Raw genomic sequence first — 20,122 nt, forward strand, 5'->3', positions numbered from 1 at the left:
AATGATAACATTGAATAGTGAAAGAGCTGATGACAACTTGAGTTCATTAAGTGATATGGAATCATTAATGAGTGAAGTTGGAATGAGAAACAAACAAAAAGAACAAAATGAATCAAAACAAGAACAAAAACGTAAACAGAAACAAAATCCAGATTCAATTCAATCAGAAGAAAAAGTTATTTCTGAATTGGATACAATGTCACAATCTGCATCATCTGAAAGTCAAAGTGTTTCAAGACATGAACAAGCAGATATTTTATCTTCTGATGAAGAAATCCGTGAAATACCAAGAAACATGAGAATTAAATCAGAATCAGAGTCTAAATCATATAAATTAATAAGTGAACATCCTTCTGCATCTAAATCTGAAACAGAAGAATCATCAATGACTCTTAATTCTCGTCGTGTTTCTGATTCCGAACAAGAGAGTGATATTATTTCTCTTGAAAGTGAAGTTGCATTTAGAAACAAACAAAAACTAATTGATGAAGAAAAAGCAAGAGAAAATAGAAAAGATAGAAATTATCCCGAATCAATTGAATCATCAAGAATGGCTTTGGAAAGTTTGGACACTCAAACAGAAAGTGCTTCATCACAGAGTGAATCTAAATCTAAGCATGAACAAGCCGATTCTATTTCAGAAGAAAGAATTATTGTTCCTGTTAGAAATAGAAATCAAATTTCTGAATCAACATCAGCTAAAATTGTCAGTGAAAAGTTCAAAGCAAATGATGTAAATGAATCAGAAAATGAATCATCATTTATTACATTGAACTCAGAAAGAGCTGATTCAATTACATCATCAAGTGATTTAGAATCATTGATGAGTGAAGTTGCAATGAAGAATAATAAGAAAGAAATGAATGAAAACAATTCTAAACAACAAAAGAATGCAAGAAATGAACCAAAATCAATTTCAGAACAAAGATCAATTTTAGAATCTATTGATTCCAAGAACGAATCACAGTCAGATAAGTCATCAATGAAATCTAAACATGAAGCAGAAAATGAATTAGAATCATCTATTTCTGTCAAACGAGATATTCATAAACAAAGAAATATCAATGAATCTTCTGAAATATCAATCAATTCTAAGTTAAATGAAAAACAAACCGAAAGTTCGAAATCTGTTTCTGAATATGAAAACTCGATGCTTTCACAATCAATTGATTTGCAAACAACAAGTGAATCAATGTTAGAATCATTACATTCTGAATTTGAAAAAGGAAAGAAATTAAAAGATGTTTCTTCTGTAAAAGAACAAAAGAAAGTCAAGAACCAACCAAATTCTGTTTTAGAATCACAAGAAATAATTGATGAACTGGATACTTCAAATGAAACTGCTTCATCAATTTCTTCACAAGCTTCCAAACATGAACAATCGAATTCACAATCAACAGTTGAAGAAATACAACCAAGACAAATCAGACCAGATAACATGAGTCAATCAAGTGAAATGTCAAAGTTGTCAACACAGAAATCATCTAAACAAATTGATAATGAATCTTCTGAATCAATGACATCTATTAATTCTAAATTAGATGAAGAAAACACAATGTCTTCTTCTATTTTAGATTCTCTTGTTAGTGAATTTAATCCAAAGAAGAAATCGATTGAAAAATCACAAAGCATTGAGAAAGAAAAGAAGAAACAAAGAAATCAACCAGAATCGATTGACAACCAGCAATCAGAGATCTCTGAATTAGACTCGGCATCAGTAACAGAAAGTTCTCAATCTCAATCCAAATCCAAACATGAAATGGCTGATGTTTTGAGTTCAGAAGATGTTTCTGATTTACAAGTCCGAAGAAATGTCAAACCAGAATCATCTGAATCATCAATTGCTGATATTAAAACACAATTAGTTGATGAATCAACATCAACAATGACAGAAACTGACGAATTCTCAACTTTGCATTCTGATGCATTTGGTTCAAATACTGAATCAGATATTCAAAGCATTGTAAGTAGAAAAGAACAGAAATCAAAACTTGCTGAAAAACAAAAACAAATTCCAGAAAAAGTTATCAGAAAACAAAAACTTGAAGATGAATCTATTTCAGAAATTAGAACTGTTGATGATACTTTATCCTCACAAACACAAACAGTTTCATCAATTAGTGAATCTAAGTCTGTTCATGAACAATCGAATGATGAATCATCAACAACAAACAAAGTTCCAAGAGAAAAATCAGTTCAATCTGAATCGAAATCTGTTTCAATCAACTCCAAGTTTGGAAGAGATTCTGAAGAAGAAGAATTCTTCTCTGAAGTTTCTCAGACAATTACAATCAACTCAGAAGCTCCTGAACTAGTTTATTCTGAAGTCACAATGAGTGACAGCAAATTCGATCAATATGGACGAGAAAAAGCTTTACCTGTAAACAAATTGAATTTGTTAGAAAAAACAGCTAAAAGACAAAAAGATAGTATGAGATCAGTTTACGAAGAGAACTATGATATGCAATATGCTCCACAAGATCCTGAATCTATTTTCTCTGAAGCAGTTACGGCTGTTACAGGAGATACAGAAACAAGTGTTTTGTCAATCAGATCCAAGAGAAAAGTCAAAGAACACAATGTTGAATATTCATCGTATTCTTCTGAATCTGATTCAGAAATTCAGATTGATTCATCTAAAAGAACTTCACAAAACTTCTCTTTCAATTTGTCTGAGAGTTCTGAACATACTGTAGATAAATCAATTGATGAATCAGAAATCGAGAAACAAATGAAAGAAAGGAAATACAATTATTGGATCAACCAACATGAAGCACCTTCATTAAATGAAGTTCATACATTTTCTGATGAAAGTGCAATGTCAAGAAATATCACTGAAATTTCTGATTTTACTATGTCTGAATCAGCTCAATCTCAATCATCTTTGAAGACGAAACATGATTCAATTCAATCAGAACTACATACACAAGTCATTCCAAAAGAAAACGAAAACGAAGAAGAGGAAGAAGAAGGATCAATTTCAGAATCCCAAATTTCTTTAGCAAGTAAATTAGATTCCAATGAATCTTCTTCATCAACTTCTGAAATGATGTCTTCGATTCATTCAGAACAGTTCTACAACAAACAGAAGAAACAAAAGGATTTAGATGATAAATCAACGAAATCTGTTAAGAAGAACGCTTCTGAATCAATTACAAAATATCAATCATTACAAGAAGATTTATCAACAGCAACTGAAACAGTTGACAATGACAGAGAAAGTAAATCAGTTCATAACATGTCGAATATCGAAAGCGAGTCAACAATGGATGAAATTGTTCCAGTTTATGCTGCAAAGAAAGATTCTTCAACATCAAGCTCACTGAATAACAAATTAGAGTTACAAATAAAGCCAAGAAGAGAACTGAGCAAATTAAGTGAATATTCATCTTCTAATGTTTCAATTAACTCTCATTTAGTTTCAGATAATTCTTCTGAATCTGTTTTATCTTCATTAATTTCAACAGTTGAACCATTACGTCATAAGAAGAAGAGGAAAGTAAAGACACAAAATGAAAACCATAAAGTTAAAGGAGTTCCTCAATCAGAAGACAAAACAAGAACTATTGATGACTCTCTTGATACAGAAACAGTTTCAACAACAACAATTTCAAGTAGTAGAAGCAATCATTCAGCAGCAAATTCCGAAACTTCTGATTCGGTTACTCCATTACATAAATCTCGTTCAATTAAAGAAGTTTCTAAATCAGATGAATTCGGAAGTTTGGAATCTAAATTAGATAATCCTTCTTCATCAATATCTACAAGTTCGATGAGTGAATCATCAAGTATCTTATTGAATTCATCAAGAGCTCCAACAAGTCAATCAGAAAGTTCATTCATGGATTCGATTGTTTCAGAAGGAAATGTAAAGAAGAGAAAGAGAATAAAGAAGAAAGTCAATCCTGAAGGACATAGAAATAAAGGAGAACCAATTTCTGCAACAGAAGATAAACAGTTTGTTAGTGAATTATCATCCGTTTCTCAAACAGCTTCATCTATTTCACAAAGTAAAGATAATCACAGCCAAGCAAATACAATGAGTTCAACTTCAGCAGCTGAAGAAACAACATCAAAGAAACGTCGTAAAGTCAAAAGATCTGTTGTTAGTGAATCAACAATTGGAGATTTAGCAACAGATAAACAATCTAATATGAGAAGTTCTTCAACAGAAGATTCAGAAAACACATTTTCAATTAATTCTAGATCGAGTACAAATGAAGATTTATCAAATGATGCTTCAACAATTGATTCAATTAAATCAGTTTCCGAACATCCAAAGAGAAAGAAAGTCAGAAAGAACAAAGATCATAATGAAAAAATCAACAGAATTGATAAGAAAGAACCGGTTTCCGTCGAATCATCCAGACAAATCTTTGATAGTTTGCAAACGGTATCAAAAGATGCTTCTTCAATGACGGAATCTCGTGATAATCATAGCCAAGCAAATTCGGATTCAAGCGACGATGAAAAAATAACATTCAAAAAGAGAGTTGTTAATCCAGAAAGTTCATCATCAAATTCTGAATTAAATACACAATTTAACAATTCTACAACTGAATCTTCCAAATCAATGAAAGAAGATAATTCAACGACAGAAATTTCACTGCATTCGAAACTTTCGAGTGATCAGATTCGTGATTTGGATTCAGAATCAACAATTGATACTTTAGTTTCTGATTTCCATTCAAAACATCAGAAACCACAACAAATACAAACCGATAACAACAAACAACTCAAAGACAAAGAAATTCCTGTTTCTGAAAACAAATCAAGACAAATCATTGATAGTTTAGATTCACAAGGAAATACACAAAGCGAAAAATCTCAAAGTAAAAGTTTACATAACCAAGAAAACTCAATTGAAGAAGAAGAAATTGTTCCACGACAAATCAAACAAAACAAAGCAAATGATTCCTCATCAATTTCAGAATTAAGAAGTGAGATAAAACAGAAGCAAAATTTTAGTTTAGCTGCTGATGAAAAATCAAATTTGAGTACAATTTCACTCAATACTCATGATGATATTACAGACTCGAGATCATCAGTTGATTCAGCATTAGAGTCATTGGAATCATCTCCTGATATTCATAAGACAAAGAGACATTTGCAGTCAAAAGCAGATCCAAATACATTTAAAGACAAAGATTCTCCAAAATCTGAATCTAAATATAGACAAATATTTGATTCAGAACCAACATTTGATGAAAGTGGATCAAATATAAGTAGATCAAAATCAAAACATTCTCAAGCTAATTCTATTATTGAAGAAGATTCAATTCCACAACAGAGAATCACAAGAGCAGTGAAAGAAGATGAATCAACAATCAAAGATATCAAAAGTACAAAGAAATATCAAGAAAAATCTTTGACAACAGAAAATTCAAAGTCAATTTCATTGTTATCAAAGAATGAATCAGATGAAGGTACTAATGTATCAACAATTGATTCTTTAGAATCTGATGTTTATTATAACAAACAAAAATCTCAACAGATAACAGAAAAATCCGAGAAAAAGAACTTGAAAGATAAAGAAAATCCTAAATCTGAATCAAAATCAAGAGAATTCTTTGATTCCTACAATTCCCAAACAATAACTGAAAGTAATCTTTCAACACAACGTAGTGCTCATTCACAAGCAAATACAACAGATGATTCTGAAATCGTAATTCCAAAACAAAGAAATCAAATCATAAGTGAAAAATCATCAGTAAAAGATCTTCAAAGTGTTAAGAATGCAAAAACAAAATTCTCATCAAGTGAAAGTGATTCAGTAACAAGTGAAACGAAATCATTACAATCATTAGGCTTTGAATCATCTACTTCTGAATCAGATGTTCAATCATTAGTTTCCCAATCAAAACCAACAAATCATCAACAGAAATCTGAACTAACTGAGCAACAAAACAAGAAACTAAAAGATAAAGAAGGACCAAAATCATTCAGTAAAGATTTAACATTCAATGAATCTCTTAGAAGTGAATCTCAAACAGCATCATCTGTTTCACAAAGTAAAAGCAAGCACATGCAAGAAAATTCAAATGATTTGAGTTCTTCTGTTCAACAAAAACGAGAAATAAGAGATATAATTTCTGATTCATCATCTGTAAAAGATATTGTTACAGTTAAAAATGCAAAATCATCTTCATCAGACATTTCTTCAGATGAAATGTCAACAGAACATAATATTTCATTGAATTCGAAGAGAAATTCAACTGTTGATTCTTCAAGTTCTATTTTGGAATCATTAGTTTCTGAAGATTTGATGAAACACAAGAGAGAAAAGATTTCGAATGATTCTCAGAACATTAACAAGCAACAACATAAAAATAGAGAATCCCCGGAATCAGAAAGTAAATCACGACTTTATATTGACAGTGTTGACACAAGTACTCAAACGGAGAGTGATATCTCTAATGATACAAGTCGTCACAACCAAGAAGCATCAATTATTGATGAAGACACTACTACAGATGATAACAAAGTTGTTCGTGCAATCAAAGATAATAAATCTGAATCATCAAATTTTGATGATATAAAAACAGTGAAATCATCTTCAAAATCAGCAACAACTTCTGAACAATCTGTTCAAACTATTGCTTCATTACAATCAAGAAATGATGAATCATCAATTTCTACATCAGATCTTCCTGAGTCAACAATTGATTCACTTGTTTCTGATGTCGAATATAGAAAAGGAAAAGAATCTAATGATTCATCAAATGAAAAGTCAAAGAAAGTGAACAAAGAGATTGATAATCCTAAATCATTCAGCAGATCAAGGAAGTACATTGACAGTGTTAACAGTACAAGTGAAACCGCCTCATCTGTTTCACAAAGTCAAAGCAAACACATGCAATCCAACAATGAATCCACAATTTCAACTGAACAAATCAAACGTGATTTACCAATCAACAAAGCTGAAAGATCTGAATCATCAAATCAACGTTCAATCAAAACACAAAAAATATCAAGTAGTTCAGATAGTGAAATAGAATCAAAAGATGATGTTGAATCAACAATCTCATTGATTTCTAATATTGACTCAATTCATTCCACAAAAGAAACAGAATCTGATTTTTCACTTGTATCAGAGAATAAGATGCCAAAGAAGAAAGAAGAAAACAAGTCCAATGTTTCAGAAAAGGCTAAATACAAAGAAATCGAAATTCCAGATTCAATTGATAGTCACAGACAATTCAATAGCAGTATTGATACATCAGAAGAAACAGCATCAAGTGCAAGTAACAGTGTCAGTAAACACATGCAAGAGAATTCAAATGATACTGATTCTTCAATTCCACAGAAGCGTGAAATCAAATCTACTCATTCTCAGTCTTCAAATTTTGATGATATAAAGACGGTGAAATCATCTTCTAAATCATCAACAACTTCTGAAAAATCTGTTCAAACTATTGCTTCATTACAATCAAGAAATGATGAATCGTCAATATCTACATCAGATCTTCCTGAGTCAACAATTGATTCACTTGTTTCTGATGTCGAATATAGAAAAGGAAAAGAATCTAATGATTCATCAAATGAAAAGTCAAAGAAAGTGAACAAAGAAATTGATAATCCAAAATCATTCAGCAGATCAAGGAAATACATTGACAGTGTTAATAGTACAACTGAAACCGCCTCATCTGTTTCACAAAGTCAAAGCAAACACATGCAATCCAACGATGAATCCACCGTTTCAACTGAACAAATCAAACGTGATTTACCTAATAACTATGCAGGAAAGTCTGAGTCATCATCTAGGAATTCAATAAACACCCAGAAAAAAAGTTCCAAAAGTGAATCAGAATCAAAAGATGATGCTGAATCAACAATTTCATTGATTTCAAACATTGACTCAATCCAATCAACAGAAGAAACAGAATCGGATTTTTCTCTGGTATCAGAAAATAAGATGCCAAAGAAGAAACAAGATAACAAATCAAATATTTCTGAAAAAGGAAAAATGAAAGAAGTTGAAACTCCAGATTCAGTTGATAGTCACAGACAATTCAACAGTAGTTTTGATACATATTCAGAAACAGCATCAAGTGCTAGCAATAGTGTTAGTAATCATATGCAATCTAATAGTAACTCCACCGTATCTTCTGAACAAACTATTCCTGATCAAAAGAAACAATTTGCTCAGAAATCTGAATCAACTTCAAACAGATCAATTAATACACAGAAAATAAAATCTGAAAGAGAAACCTCTTCATCAGAAGAATCCAATGATGGTGCCGAATCTACGATTTCACTAATGTCTAATATTGATTCTATTCAATCAACAGAAGAAACAGAATCAGACTTTTCACTGGGTTCAGAGAATAAATTACAAAAGAAGAAAGAAGAAAACAAATCGAATGTTTCAGAAAAGGCTAAATACAAAGAAATCGAAAGTCCAGATTCAATTGATAGTCACAGACAATTCAACAGTAGTCTCGACACATCTTCAGAAACAGCATCAAGTATCAGTAAAAGTGTCAGCAAACGCATGCAAGAGAATTCAAATGATTCTGATTCTATTGTTGTTCAGAAGCGTGAAATCAATGAAAATGATACTGAAAAATCACAAATTGATGATATAAAGACGGTGAAATCATCTTCTAAATCATCAACAACTTCTGAAAAATCTGTTCAAACTATTGCTTCATTACAATCAAGAAATGATGAATCGTCAATATCTACATCAGATCTTCCTGAGTCAACAATTGATTCACTTGTTTCTGATGTCGAATATAGAAAAGGAAAAGAATCTAATGATTCATCAAATGAAAAGTCAAAGAAAGTGAACAAAGAAATTGATAATCCAAAATCATTCAGCAGATCAAGGAAATACATTGACAGTGTTAATAGTACAACTGAAACCGCCTCATCTGTTTCACAAAGTCAAAGCAAACACATGCAATCCAACGATGAATCCACCGTTTCAACTGAACAAATCAAACGTGATTTACCAATCAACAAAGCTGAAAGATCTGAATCATCAAATCAACGTTCAATCAAAACACAAAAAATATCAAGTAGTTCAGATAGTGAAATAGAATCAAAAGATGATGTTGAATCAACAATCTCATTGATTTCTAATATTGACTCAATTCATTCCACAAAAGAAACAGAATCTGATTTTTCACTTGTATCAGAGAATAAGATGCCAAAGAAGAAAGAAGAAAACAAGTCCAATGTTTCAGAAAAGGCTAAATACAAAGAAATCGAAATTCCAGATTCAATTGATAGTCACAGACAATTCAATAGCAGTATTGATACATATTCAGAAACATCATCATCAGTCTCACAAAGTCAAAGCAAACACATGCAATCAAACAGTGAATCAATAGTTTCAAGTGAAGATGTAAAGAAAGATTTATCTCATAAGTATGCAGCCAAATCAGATTCTTCAATTCAGAACTCGATAAAGAGTCAAAAGAAATCAAGTAGTTCTTCCAGTGAATCAATGCCAGAACCGGAACCAGAATCAACAATATCATTGATTTCAAATATTGATTCTATCCAATCAACAGATGAGACAGAATCAGAATTTTCATTAGTATCAGAGAATAAAATGCCAAAGAAGAAAGAAGAGAACAAGTCCAACGTTTCTGAAAAAGCTAAATACAAAGAAATTGATATTCCAGATTCAATTGATAGTCATAGACAATTCAACAGTAGTCTCGACACATATTCAGAAACAGCATCGAGTGTGAGTAACAGTGTAAGCAAACACATGCAATCTAACAGTGAATCAATTGTTTCAAGTGACGAAGTCAAGAGAGATTTGTCTAACAAACATGCAGTTAAATCAGAATCAACAATTCAGAACTCAATAAAGAGTCAAAAGAAATCAAGTAGCTCAAGTAGTGAATCAATATCCGAATCAGAGCCAGAATCAACAATTTCGCTGATTTCGAACATCGACTCAGTTCACTCTACAGAAGAAACAGAATCCGATTTTTCATTAGTATCAGAAAATAAGATGCCAAAGAAGAAAGAAGAGAGCATATCAAATGTTTCAGAAAAAGCTAAATACAAAGAAATCGAAAGTCCAGATTCAGTTGATAGTCACAGACAATTCAACAGCAGTATTAATACATATTCAGAAACAGCATCAAGTGTTTCACAAAGCGTCAGTAATCATATGCAAGAAAACACAAATGATTCTTATTCTTCAATTCCACAAAAGCGAGATATTAAATCCACTAAATCGGAATCGTCACATGTTGATGACATTCGAACAGTTAAATCATCATCTTCATCAAAGTCATCCACAGTTTCAGAACAATCCGCAGATTCTATTGCATCACTGCAATCTATTGTTGAAAGTTCAGATTATATCGACACCTCAGATCTTCCCGAATCAACAATTGATTCACTTGTCTCTGATGCTGGACCTAAGAAAGAAGTAACTGAAAATAATAGCAAAGATAAAAGCATTCAAAAGCAGAACAACAAACCAATTGATAATCCTAAATCTGTAAGTAAATCAAGAAAATACATTGATAGTATCAACAGCACAAGTGAAACAGCATCATCAGTTAGTAACAGTGTAAGTAAACATATGCAATCCAACGATGAATCCCCAGTTTCCACAGAACAAACCAAACAAGATTTGAAGAAACAATTTACTCCTAAATCTGAATCATCAATTGTACAACATTCAATTAAGAGTCAGATCAAAAATGAAAGTTCAAGTAGTGAATCTACTTCTGAATCAGAATCATCAATTTCATTAATGTCTAACATCGACTCAATTCAGTCAGCAGAAGAAACAGAATCAGATTTCTCGCTTGTGTCAGAAAATAAAATGCCAAAGAAGAAAGAAGTGAGTAAATCAAATGTTTCTGAAAAGGCTAAATATAAAGAAATCGAAAGTCCAGATTCAGTTGATAGTCACAGACAATTCAACAGCAGTATTAATACATATTCAGAAACAGCATCAAGTGTTTCACAAAGCGTCAGTAATCATATGCAAGAAAACACAAATGATTCTTATTCTTCAATTCCACAAAAGCGAGATATTAAATCCACTAAATCGGAATCGTCACATGTTGATGACATTCGAACAGTTAAATCATCATCTTCATCAAAGTCATCCACAGTTTCAGAACAATCCGCAGATTCTATTGCATCACTGCAATCTATTGTTGAAAGTTCAGATTATATCGACACCTCAGATCTTCCCGAATCAACAATTGATTCACTTGTCTCTGATGCTGGACCTAAGAAAGAAGTAACTGAAAATAATAGCAAAGATAAAAGCATTCAAAAGCAGAACAACAAACCAATTGATAATCCTAAATCTGTAAGTAAATCAAGAAAATACATTGATAGTATCAACAGCACAAGTGAAACAGCATCATCAGTTAGTAACAGTGTAAGTAAACATATGCAATCCAACGATGAATCCCCAGTTTCCACAGAACAAACCAAACAAGATTTGAAGAAACAATTTACTCCTAAATCTGAATCATCAATTGTACAACATTCAATTAAGAGTCAGATCAAAAATGAAAGTTCAAGTAGTGAATCTACTTCTGAATCAGAATCATCAATTTCATTAATGTCTAACATCGACTCAATTCAGTCAGCAGAAGAAACAGAATCAGATTTCTCGCTTGTGTCAGAAAATAAAATGCCAAAGAAGAAAGAAGTGAGTAAATCAAATGTTTCTGAAAAGGCTAAATATAAAGAAATCGAAAGTCCAGATTCAATTGATAGTCACAGACAATTCAACAGCAGTATTAATACATATTCAGAAACAGAATCAAGTGTCAGTAACAGTGTAAGCAAGCATATGCAAGAGAATTCAAATGATTCCGATTCTGAGATTCCACAGAAGAGAGATATTCAATCTGTCAAATCTCAATCATCCAACATTGAAGATCTCAAAACAGTTAGTTCTACTTCTGAATTAACTACTGTTTCAGAACAATCTGCTCAGACAATTTCTTCACTTCTATCTGCTATTGATAAATCAGAATCTAACGAATCATCAGAGTTATCATATATAACATTGGATTCACTTGCTTCTGATGGTGGACCAATGAAAGATAAAAGTGAAAGCTATACTACAGAACAAGTAAAGAAAGTTAACAAACCAATGGAAAATCCTAAGTCTGTTAGTAAATCAAGAAAATACGTTGATAGTATCAACAGCACAAGTGAAACAGCATCATCAGTTAGTAACAGTGTAAGTAAACATATGCAATCCAACGATGAATCCCCAGTTTCCACAGAACAAACCAAACAAGATTTGAAGAAACAATTCACTCCTAAATCTGAATCATCAATTCAGAACTCAATTAAGAGTCAAAGGAAATCAATCAGCTCGAGTAGCGATTATGAATACGAATCAGAACCAGAAACAACGATATCGCTTATCTCTAATAAAATCGACTCAATTCAATCTACAGTTGAAACAGAATCAGAATTTTCTTTAGTGTCAGAAAATAAGATGCCAAAGAAGAAAGAAGAGAGCAAATCAAATGTATCAGAAAAGGCTAAATATAAAGAAGTTGAAAGTCCGGATTCAGTTGATAGTCATAGACAATTCAACAGCAGTGTTGATACATCATCAGAAACAGCATCAAGTGTTTCACAAAGTACTAGTAAACACATGCAAGAAAATTCTAATGATTCAGATTCTTCAATTCCACAGAAGCGCGATATTAAGTCCACTAAATCGGAATCGTCACATGTTGATGATATTCGAACAGTTAAATCATCATCTTCATCAAAGTCATCCACAGTTTCAGAACAATCCGCAGATTCTATTGCATCACTGCAATCTATTGTTGAAAGTTCAGATTATATCGACACCTCAGATCTTCCCGAATCAACAATTGATTCACTTGTCTCTGATGCAAGTCAAAGAAAAGATAATGAATCCAAAGATTCATCTAATGAAAAATCAAAGAAAGTGAAAAAGAGATTGAAAATCCAAAATCATTCAGTAGATCAAGGAAGTATATTGACAGTGTTAACAGTACAAGTGAAACCGCATCATCTGTTTCACAAAGTCAAAGAAAACACATGCAATCTAACGATGAATCAATTGTTTCAAGTGAAGAAGTCAAAAGAGATTTATCCAATAAAAACGCTGGAAAGTCAGAATCAACAATTCAAAATTCAATCATGAGTAAAAGTAGATCAAGTATCTCAAGCAGTGATTATGTATCTGAATCAGAACATGATACAACGATTTCTCTCATCTCTAACAATGTCGATTCCATCCAATCATCAGAAGAAACTCAAACTGAGTTTTCATTAGTTTCAAAAACAAGATGCCAAAGAAGAAAGAAGAAAGCAAATTAAATGTTTCAGAAAAGGCTAAATATAAAGAAGTTGAAAGTCCAGATTCAGTTGATAGTCACAGACAATTCAACAGCAGTGTTGATTCGTCATCAGAAACAGCATCATCAGTCTCACAAAGTGTTAGCAAACATATGCAATCAAACAGTGAATCAGTTGTTTCAAGTGACGAGGTAAATACAGATTTGTCTAATAAACAAGCAGCTAAATCAGAATCAACAATTCAGAACTTGTTAACGAATGATTATATATCAGATAAGTCTGAGATTGAATCTGTTCCTGAATCAGAACAAACAATTTCTCTAATTTCTAATAACATTGTTTCTATTCAATCTTCAGATGAAACAGAGTCTGAGTTTTCATTAGTTTCAGAAAACAAGATGCCAAAGAGAAAGAAGAAAGCAAATCAAATGTTTCAGAAAAGGCTAAATATAAAGAAGTTGAAAGTCCAGATTCAGTTGATAGTCATAGACAATTCAACAGCAGTGTTGATACATCATCAGAAACAGCATCAAGTGTTTCACAAAGTACTAGTAAACACATGCAAGAAAATTCTAATGATTCAGATTCTTCAATTCCACAGAAGCGCGATATTAAGTCCACTAAATCGGAATCATCACATGTTGATGACATTCGAACAGTTAAATCATCATCTTCATCAAAGTCATCCACAGTTTCAGAACAATCCGCAGATTCTATTGCATCACTGCAATCTATTGTTGAAAGTTCAGATTATATCGACACCTCAGATCTTCCCGAATCAACAATTGATTCACTTGTCTCTGATGCAAGTCAAAGAAAAGATAATGAATCCAAAGATTCATCTAATGAAAAATCAAAGAAAGTGAACAAAGAGATTGAAAATCCAAAATCATTCAGTAGATCAAGGAAGTATATTGACAGTGTTAACAGTACAAGTGAAACCGCATCATCTGTTTCACAAAGTCAAAGAAAACACATGCAATCTAACGATGAATCAATTGTTTCAAGTGAAGAAGTCAAAAGAGATTTATCCAATAAAAACGCTGGAAAGTCAGAATCAACAATTCAAAATTCAATCATGAGTAAAAGTAGATCAAGTATCTCAAGCAGTGATTATGTATCTGAATCAGAACATGATACAACGATTTCTCTCATCTCTAACAATGTCGATTCCATCCAATCATCAGAAGAAACTCAAACTGAGTTTTCATTAGTTTCAGAAAACAAGATGCCAAAGAAGAAAGAAGAAAGCAAATCAAATGTTTCAGAAAAGGCTAAATATAAAGAAGTTGAAAGTCCAGATTCAGTTGATAGTCACAGACAATTCAACAGCAGTGTTGATTCGTCATCAGAAACAGCATCATCAGTCTCACAAAGTGTTAGCAAACATATGCAATCAAACAGTGAATCAGTTGTTTCAAGTGACGAGGTAAATACAGATTTGTCTAATAAACAAGCAGCTAAATCAGAATCAACAATTCAGAACTTGTTAACGAATGATTATATATCAGATAAGTCTGAGATTGAATCTGTTCCTGAATCAGAACAAACAATTTCTCTAATTTCTAATAACATTGTTTCTATTCAATCTTCAGATGAAACAGAGTCTGAGTTTTCATTAGTTTCAGAAAACAAGATGCCAAAGAAGAAAGAAGAAAGCAAATCAAATGTTTCAGAAAAGGCTAAATATAAAGAAGTTGAAAGTCCAGATTCAGTTGATAGTCATAGACAATTCAACAGCAGTGTTGATACATCATCAGAAACAGCATCAAGTGTTTCACAAAGTACTAGTAAACACATGCAAGAAAATTCTAATGATTCAGATTCTTCAATTCCACAGAAGCGTGATATTAAGTCCACTAAATCCGAATCATCACATGTTGTTGATATCATAACAGTCAAATCATCATCTTCTGATTCATCAACCGTTTCAGAGAAATCTGCCGAATCTCTCATTTCTCTTCAATCAAGAAATAATGAATCATCAATTGATACATCAGATTTACCTGAATCAACAATTGATTCACTTGTTTCTGATGCAGTAGAAAACATTGAACAAACTGAAACTACAGAAAACGACCAACCAAAGAAGAACAATAAACAAGCTGATATTCCTTCATCAGTAAGTCAGTCAAGAAAATATATTGACAGTGTTAATAGTTCAACAGAAACAGTTTCATCAATCAGCAACAGTGTAAGTAATCATTCAATGGCTGATGAAATTTCCGATTCTTCATCCGAACAACAACAAATATCAAGGAATATTTCAACAACCTCTGAATCAGAAATTCCTTCAACACTTGAAAGTGATTTAGATGCATTCAAGAAATCGAAATCATCAAAACAGCCATCATCAAGTACATCACATTCTTATGTTCTCAGCAGTGAAATATCAATGCAAAGTAATGCAATTGAAGATGATTCAGAATCAGGAAGTAGCGAAATCAGTGAATTAAGATCACTTGAAAGTGAAGAAGTTGCTCAATCTCCTCAGAAACAAAGCAAAGAAATTGAAGACAAACCAAACAAGAAACGCGAAAAAGAGAATACAATGAAATCTATTGAATCAAGCAGAGAATTTGTATCCAATTTAAGTTCCCCATCAATTTCTGAAAGTGATATCAGTGAATCAAGAAGTAAACATCAGAAATCAAATAAAATTACTGATTCTTACATTAGTAATCAAAAGAAATCGCGTTCAATTCAACAACCATCAGAAAGTCTCAGTATTGAAATCATTACTGATCCAAAAGAAGAAAGATCATATTCTTTGTTTGATTCTGCTGATGATAAAACCAAATCATCATCACTTGCTTCTGATTTGGCTACTGTTACAACAACATCAACAGGAGAATTGGAATCATTAGTAAGTGATGACAAGAGAATCATCAAACAAAATCAACAACAAAATTCAAGCGAAACTGAACAAATTAAACATAAAAATGTTTCGGCACCAACTTCGAAACTTTCTGAAAGATACCATCTTTCTAGTTTATCTTCTGAATCAGAAACAGTTAGTAGTATGAGCAATGATTACAGTAAACACATGCAATCAAATGATGAATCAGAATCATCTTCATCAGAACTGAAACAAAAACCGAAATCTGAAAAATCAATCAGTTATTCTTTCTCAATAAAGACTGAAGGAAAACAACCAGAAACAAATGAAACAAATACATATTCAGACACTAATACACAAACTGTTTCTATTCAGTCCCAACAGAACACATTTACAACAACAGAATCTGATGTTTTGTCATTGGAATCTCAAGATAAAATGTTGTCAAAACAAAAATCAATGAAATCAGAAATGACTGAAAAGCAGAAATACAAGAACAAAGAAGCACCAAAGTCAGAATCAAAAGAGTTTGTTCCACAAGAATCAATGTCATCAACTAATGATACTGTTTCTGATACTTCTGTTTCATTGTCAAAACACGGAGCAAGTAATATTATTTCAGAAGAAACTACAAAATCAGATGAAGTTAAACAACGAAATATCAAGACTTCTGAAAGTTCTGATATCAAAGAAATTGAAACAGATAGAAATGTTACGAGTACAGATACAGTTCCAACATACTCTGATACAAATATTTCTTTGGGAACAGAAGGATTAGTTTCAAATTCGAATGATAATGATTCATCAGAATTAGAATCTCTTTCTTCAATCCAATATAACAATCTCCAACCAGTTGATATTGAAGAGATATCCAATAAAGAAGAACACAAGAACAGAGCTGAACCATCATCAGAATCAAGAGCAAGATCAAATATGAATGAATCTTTATCTTCATCTTATGAATCCAATTCTTCGATCTCTGAATCAAAATCGAATCATGAACAATCGAATAATGAAACATCTTCTACAAGTTCAACATCAAGTTCAAAGAAGAGGATCAAACACAGATCGAAGTCTTCTAAATCATCACAAAGCATTGATATAAAGTCAGAAGAAAATTCATATTATTCTCTTTCTTCACAACTTTCTTCTGGATCTTTTATTTCATTGCAAACCAAAGGAGAAGAAAGTTCAAATACAAATCAAAAGACCGAGTCTCTTTCTTCAATCAAAAGTGATGTTTCTTCAAGAAAGAAGAAGAGAAAAGTAAAGAAATCAACACAATCAGAACAAAGTATCCAAAAAGTCAAAGCGGAGCCAAGTTCTGTTTCAGCTGTTCAATCAGTCAACAGCTATGAGCCAACAGAAACAGTTACAGAATCATCCATTTCAACAAGTTCTTCATCCCATAATGCTCCAAATGAAGGAGATTCTTCAAGTCAAAGTTCAAGGAGAGTTAAATCAGAAGTGTCGAAGTCGAGTTCTTCAATTAATGAGCCAATTAAATCAATTCATCAATCAGTGGAAGAACCAACAGAATATTCAAATATCCCTGATTTAGACACATCACAAATGTCTATTCAGACATATTCATCACAATGGACAGAGCCATCATTATTGAGTACTCGATCGAGGAAACGCTTGCAGAAAAGCGAATCCTCATCTTCGACATCTTCTGTTAATGAAGATATCTCCATTCTATCGAAGAGTTATGCAGTTGTTGATGACTTCTCCGTTGTTTCAGACAACGAAGAACAACCTCTCGCATCAGTTTTCTCTGACAGTGACTTTTCTGATTCTGAAAATGAAGTTTCTGAATCAGGAACAGTTTCTACTGAATTAAATTCTAAGAGAGAAGAATCTCCTGACACAGAAGAATACTTCTCTTCCACAGCGGAATCATTACTGAGCGAGAAACATCATCAAGCACCTGAAATCCAACAAAACAATGATTTGTTTGCTTCTTCTTCCCCTTCAACAACAGATCAAGTTCCAAAACAAAAGTCAGAGAAAGAAAAGGAGCATATCATGAACTATAATGAAGCAATGGCTGATGTAACAAGTGATATCTCAATTGGATCATCACTTAAACAAACTGTTTCTTCATCTTCAACAACAGAAAAAGAAGATTCTGATGTCAAAGAAAGAGAAGAAATAGAATCAGTTGTTTCTTCATCGGAATCAAACGTTTTGAATACAGTTCAAAGTGAAAAACCATCAACAGCATCACAAACAGCTTCAGTATCATTGGAAACAATGGTAAGTTCTCAAAATGTTTATAGTACTGTTGGTCCGAATAACACTGTTGATTTGGCTTCGAATTTCATTGATAATTCTTATTCCGAAAAATCTGCTTCGAACATTGATTCAGAAAAATCTTTGCAAACGAATTTAGAATCACAGCAAATTATAACAAGAACATCTTCATCAGGAATGGATTTACCACCAGAATCATTGCATTCTGATGTTGCTGTGAAAGCAGACAAACAGTTTGACAGTGCAAAGTTTGATTCATCATTGACTCCTCTTGAAGAAAGCGTCATAACTCCAGCACCTCCTTTAGTTGATGAAAGCGAAGTTTCATTTGATCACGAGGAGTTTTCAAGAAGATACCATCAACAAGAAGAGAAAATTGACTCAGATATTCCTGTTTCCACAGCAACAACAACAGAGAGTTCTGAGTCAACAATCAGTAGACCTTCATCTCAAGAAACAACAGATTCATCATCAATTAAAACAAAGAGTAAATCTGTTTTACCATCAACGACTTCAGAAGAAGAAGAATCAACTCAATCTATATCTTACATTTATTCCCTTGAAAGTAAGAACTTTTCAGAAGAAGAGAACATCAAATCTTCTGATAATGGTTATTATTCTTGGGAACAAGTTGAAATCAATTCTCCTTCTGTTGATGAAGAAACATCTAAAGAAATAAACACGAAAACTAATGATTACAACACAGAAACAGATTCGACAACAATCACACCAGAAAAGATTGTTTTCGATGATATTGAAGATACAATTGATAGAACATCTCTCAACTCTAAGCCAATGAAATTACCGAAACCTCCAAAGAGAGAAATCGAAGCAATGGAAATGAATGAATTTGAGAGGCAATTCAGGAAGGAAGAACCTCAAAGTCCATCGGCAAAACAATATAATTCATCCTATGTTCAATCTATTTCATCAAGTAGCTCTTCTAAACATCATGGAAAGAAGAGAAAACGATCAGTTGATTCAACTGTTTCGGACATTTTTGATCAAGAAAATTCAGCAAGTTACAGTGGAATATCTTATGAGAAATCGACGACGAAGTCGAATTCTTCAAGCGCAAAAATTGCTTCAGAAGACTCTTCTAAATCAGGTTCATCAAGTAAAATCTCAGAACATCCTTATTATTCATTATCTACATCAGAATCAAAAGAAAGCACAAAATCTGGTTCGGAACAAAATTATTATTCAGAACAAAGAGATGACTCTAGATCTGGTTCATATAATAATGGTTCAGAATCGAATTATTATTCACTGTCATCAACTGCTTCTTCATCATTGTCAATGAGAACAAAGAGTGATTCGAAGAAAGATTTTTCATCTGTTACAGGAACAAGTGAAATTTCAAATCTTTCTACTCCATCTATTTCAGATTCTTCATCAAATGTAGCATCATCTACAACATCCAATACATCCTCATCATCAGTAGTACCTCTTAGAAAGAAGAAACCAAAACAAAACACACCTCCACAATCTCCAAGAAGACGCAAAAGAAAACAAAACTCGGATGGTTCAGAAACATCGAAATCAACATCCATTGGTCCGTCACTAAGAAGTCTCGATATCTCATCATCCGATTAATATTGTATTTTTTATATTTTTTTGTTTATATATGTATAAAATTTAAATAATATTTTGTATTTAATTATATAAGAGTCTTTTTAGCCAATACTTCAAAAATTTGACATTTGTATATCAATAGAATACACTTGTTTGATTCCA

The 20,122-nt window shown here is 32.2% G+C and overlaps 2 protein-coding genes across 2 annotated transcripts; both read left to right on the forward strand.

Moving 5' to 3' along the window:
* Window positions 1-1,192: 1,192 nt before the first annotated feature.
* TVAGG3_0964520 (uncharacterized protein) lies at window positions 1,193-5,309 on the forward strand (the record flags this gene model as incomplete). Its single annotated transcript, XM_051253529.1, has 1 exon — window positions 1,193-5,309. A coding segment is annotated over one exon (4,117 nt), but the record flags the coding sequence as incomplete, so codon positions are not given.
* A 10,677-nt stretch (window positions 5,310-15,986) lies between these two features.
* On the forward strand, window positions 15,987-19,994 carry TVAGG3_0964530 (uncharacterized protein; the record flags this gene model as incomplete). The annotated part of the gene is made up of 1 exon (XM_001325409.2): window positions 18,176-19,981. The coding sequence occupies one exon, from the start codon at window positions 18,176-18,178 to the stop codon at window positions 19,979-19,981; it is 1,806 nt and encodes a 601-aa protein (XP_001325444.2).
* Window positions 19,995-20,122: the final 128 nt, after the last annotated feature.

Source organism: Trichomonas vaginalis, chromosome I, assembly GCF_026262505.1.
Source record: "Trichomonas vaginalis G3 chromosome I, whole genome shotgun sequence".
NCBI lineage: Eukaryota > Parabasalia > Trichomonadida > Trichomonadidae > Trichomonas > Trichomonas vaginalis.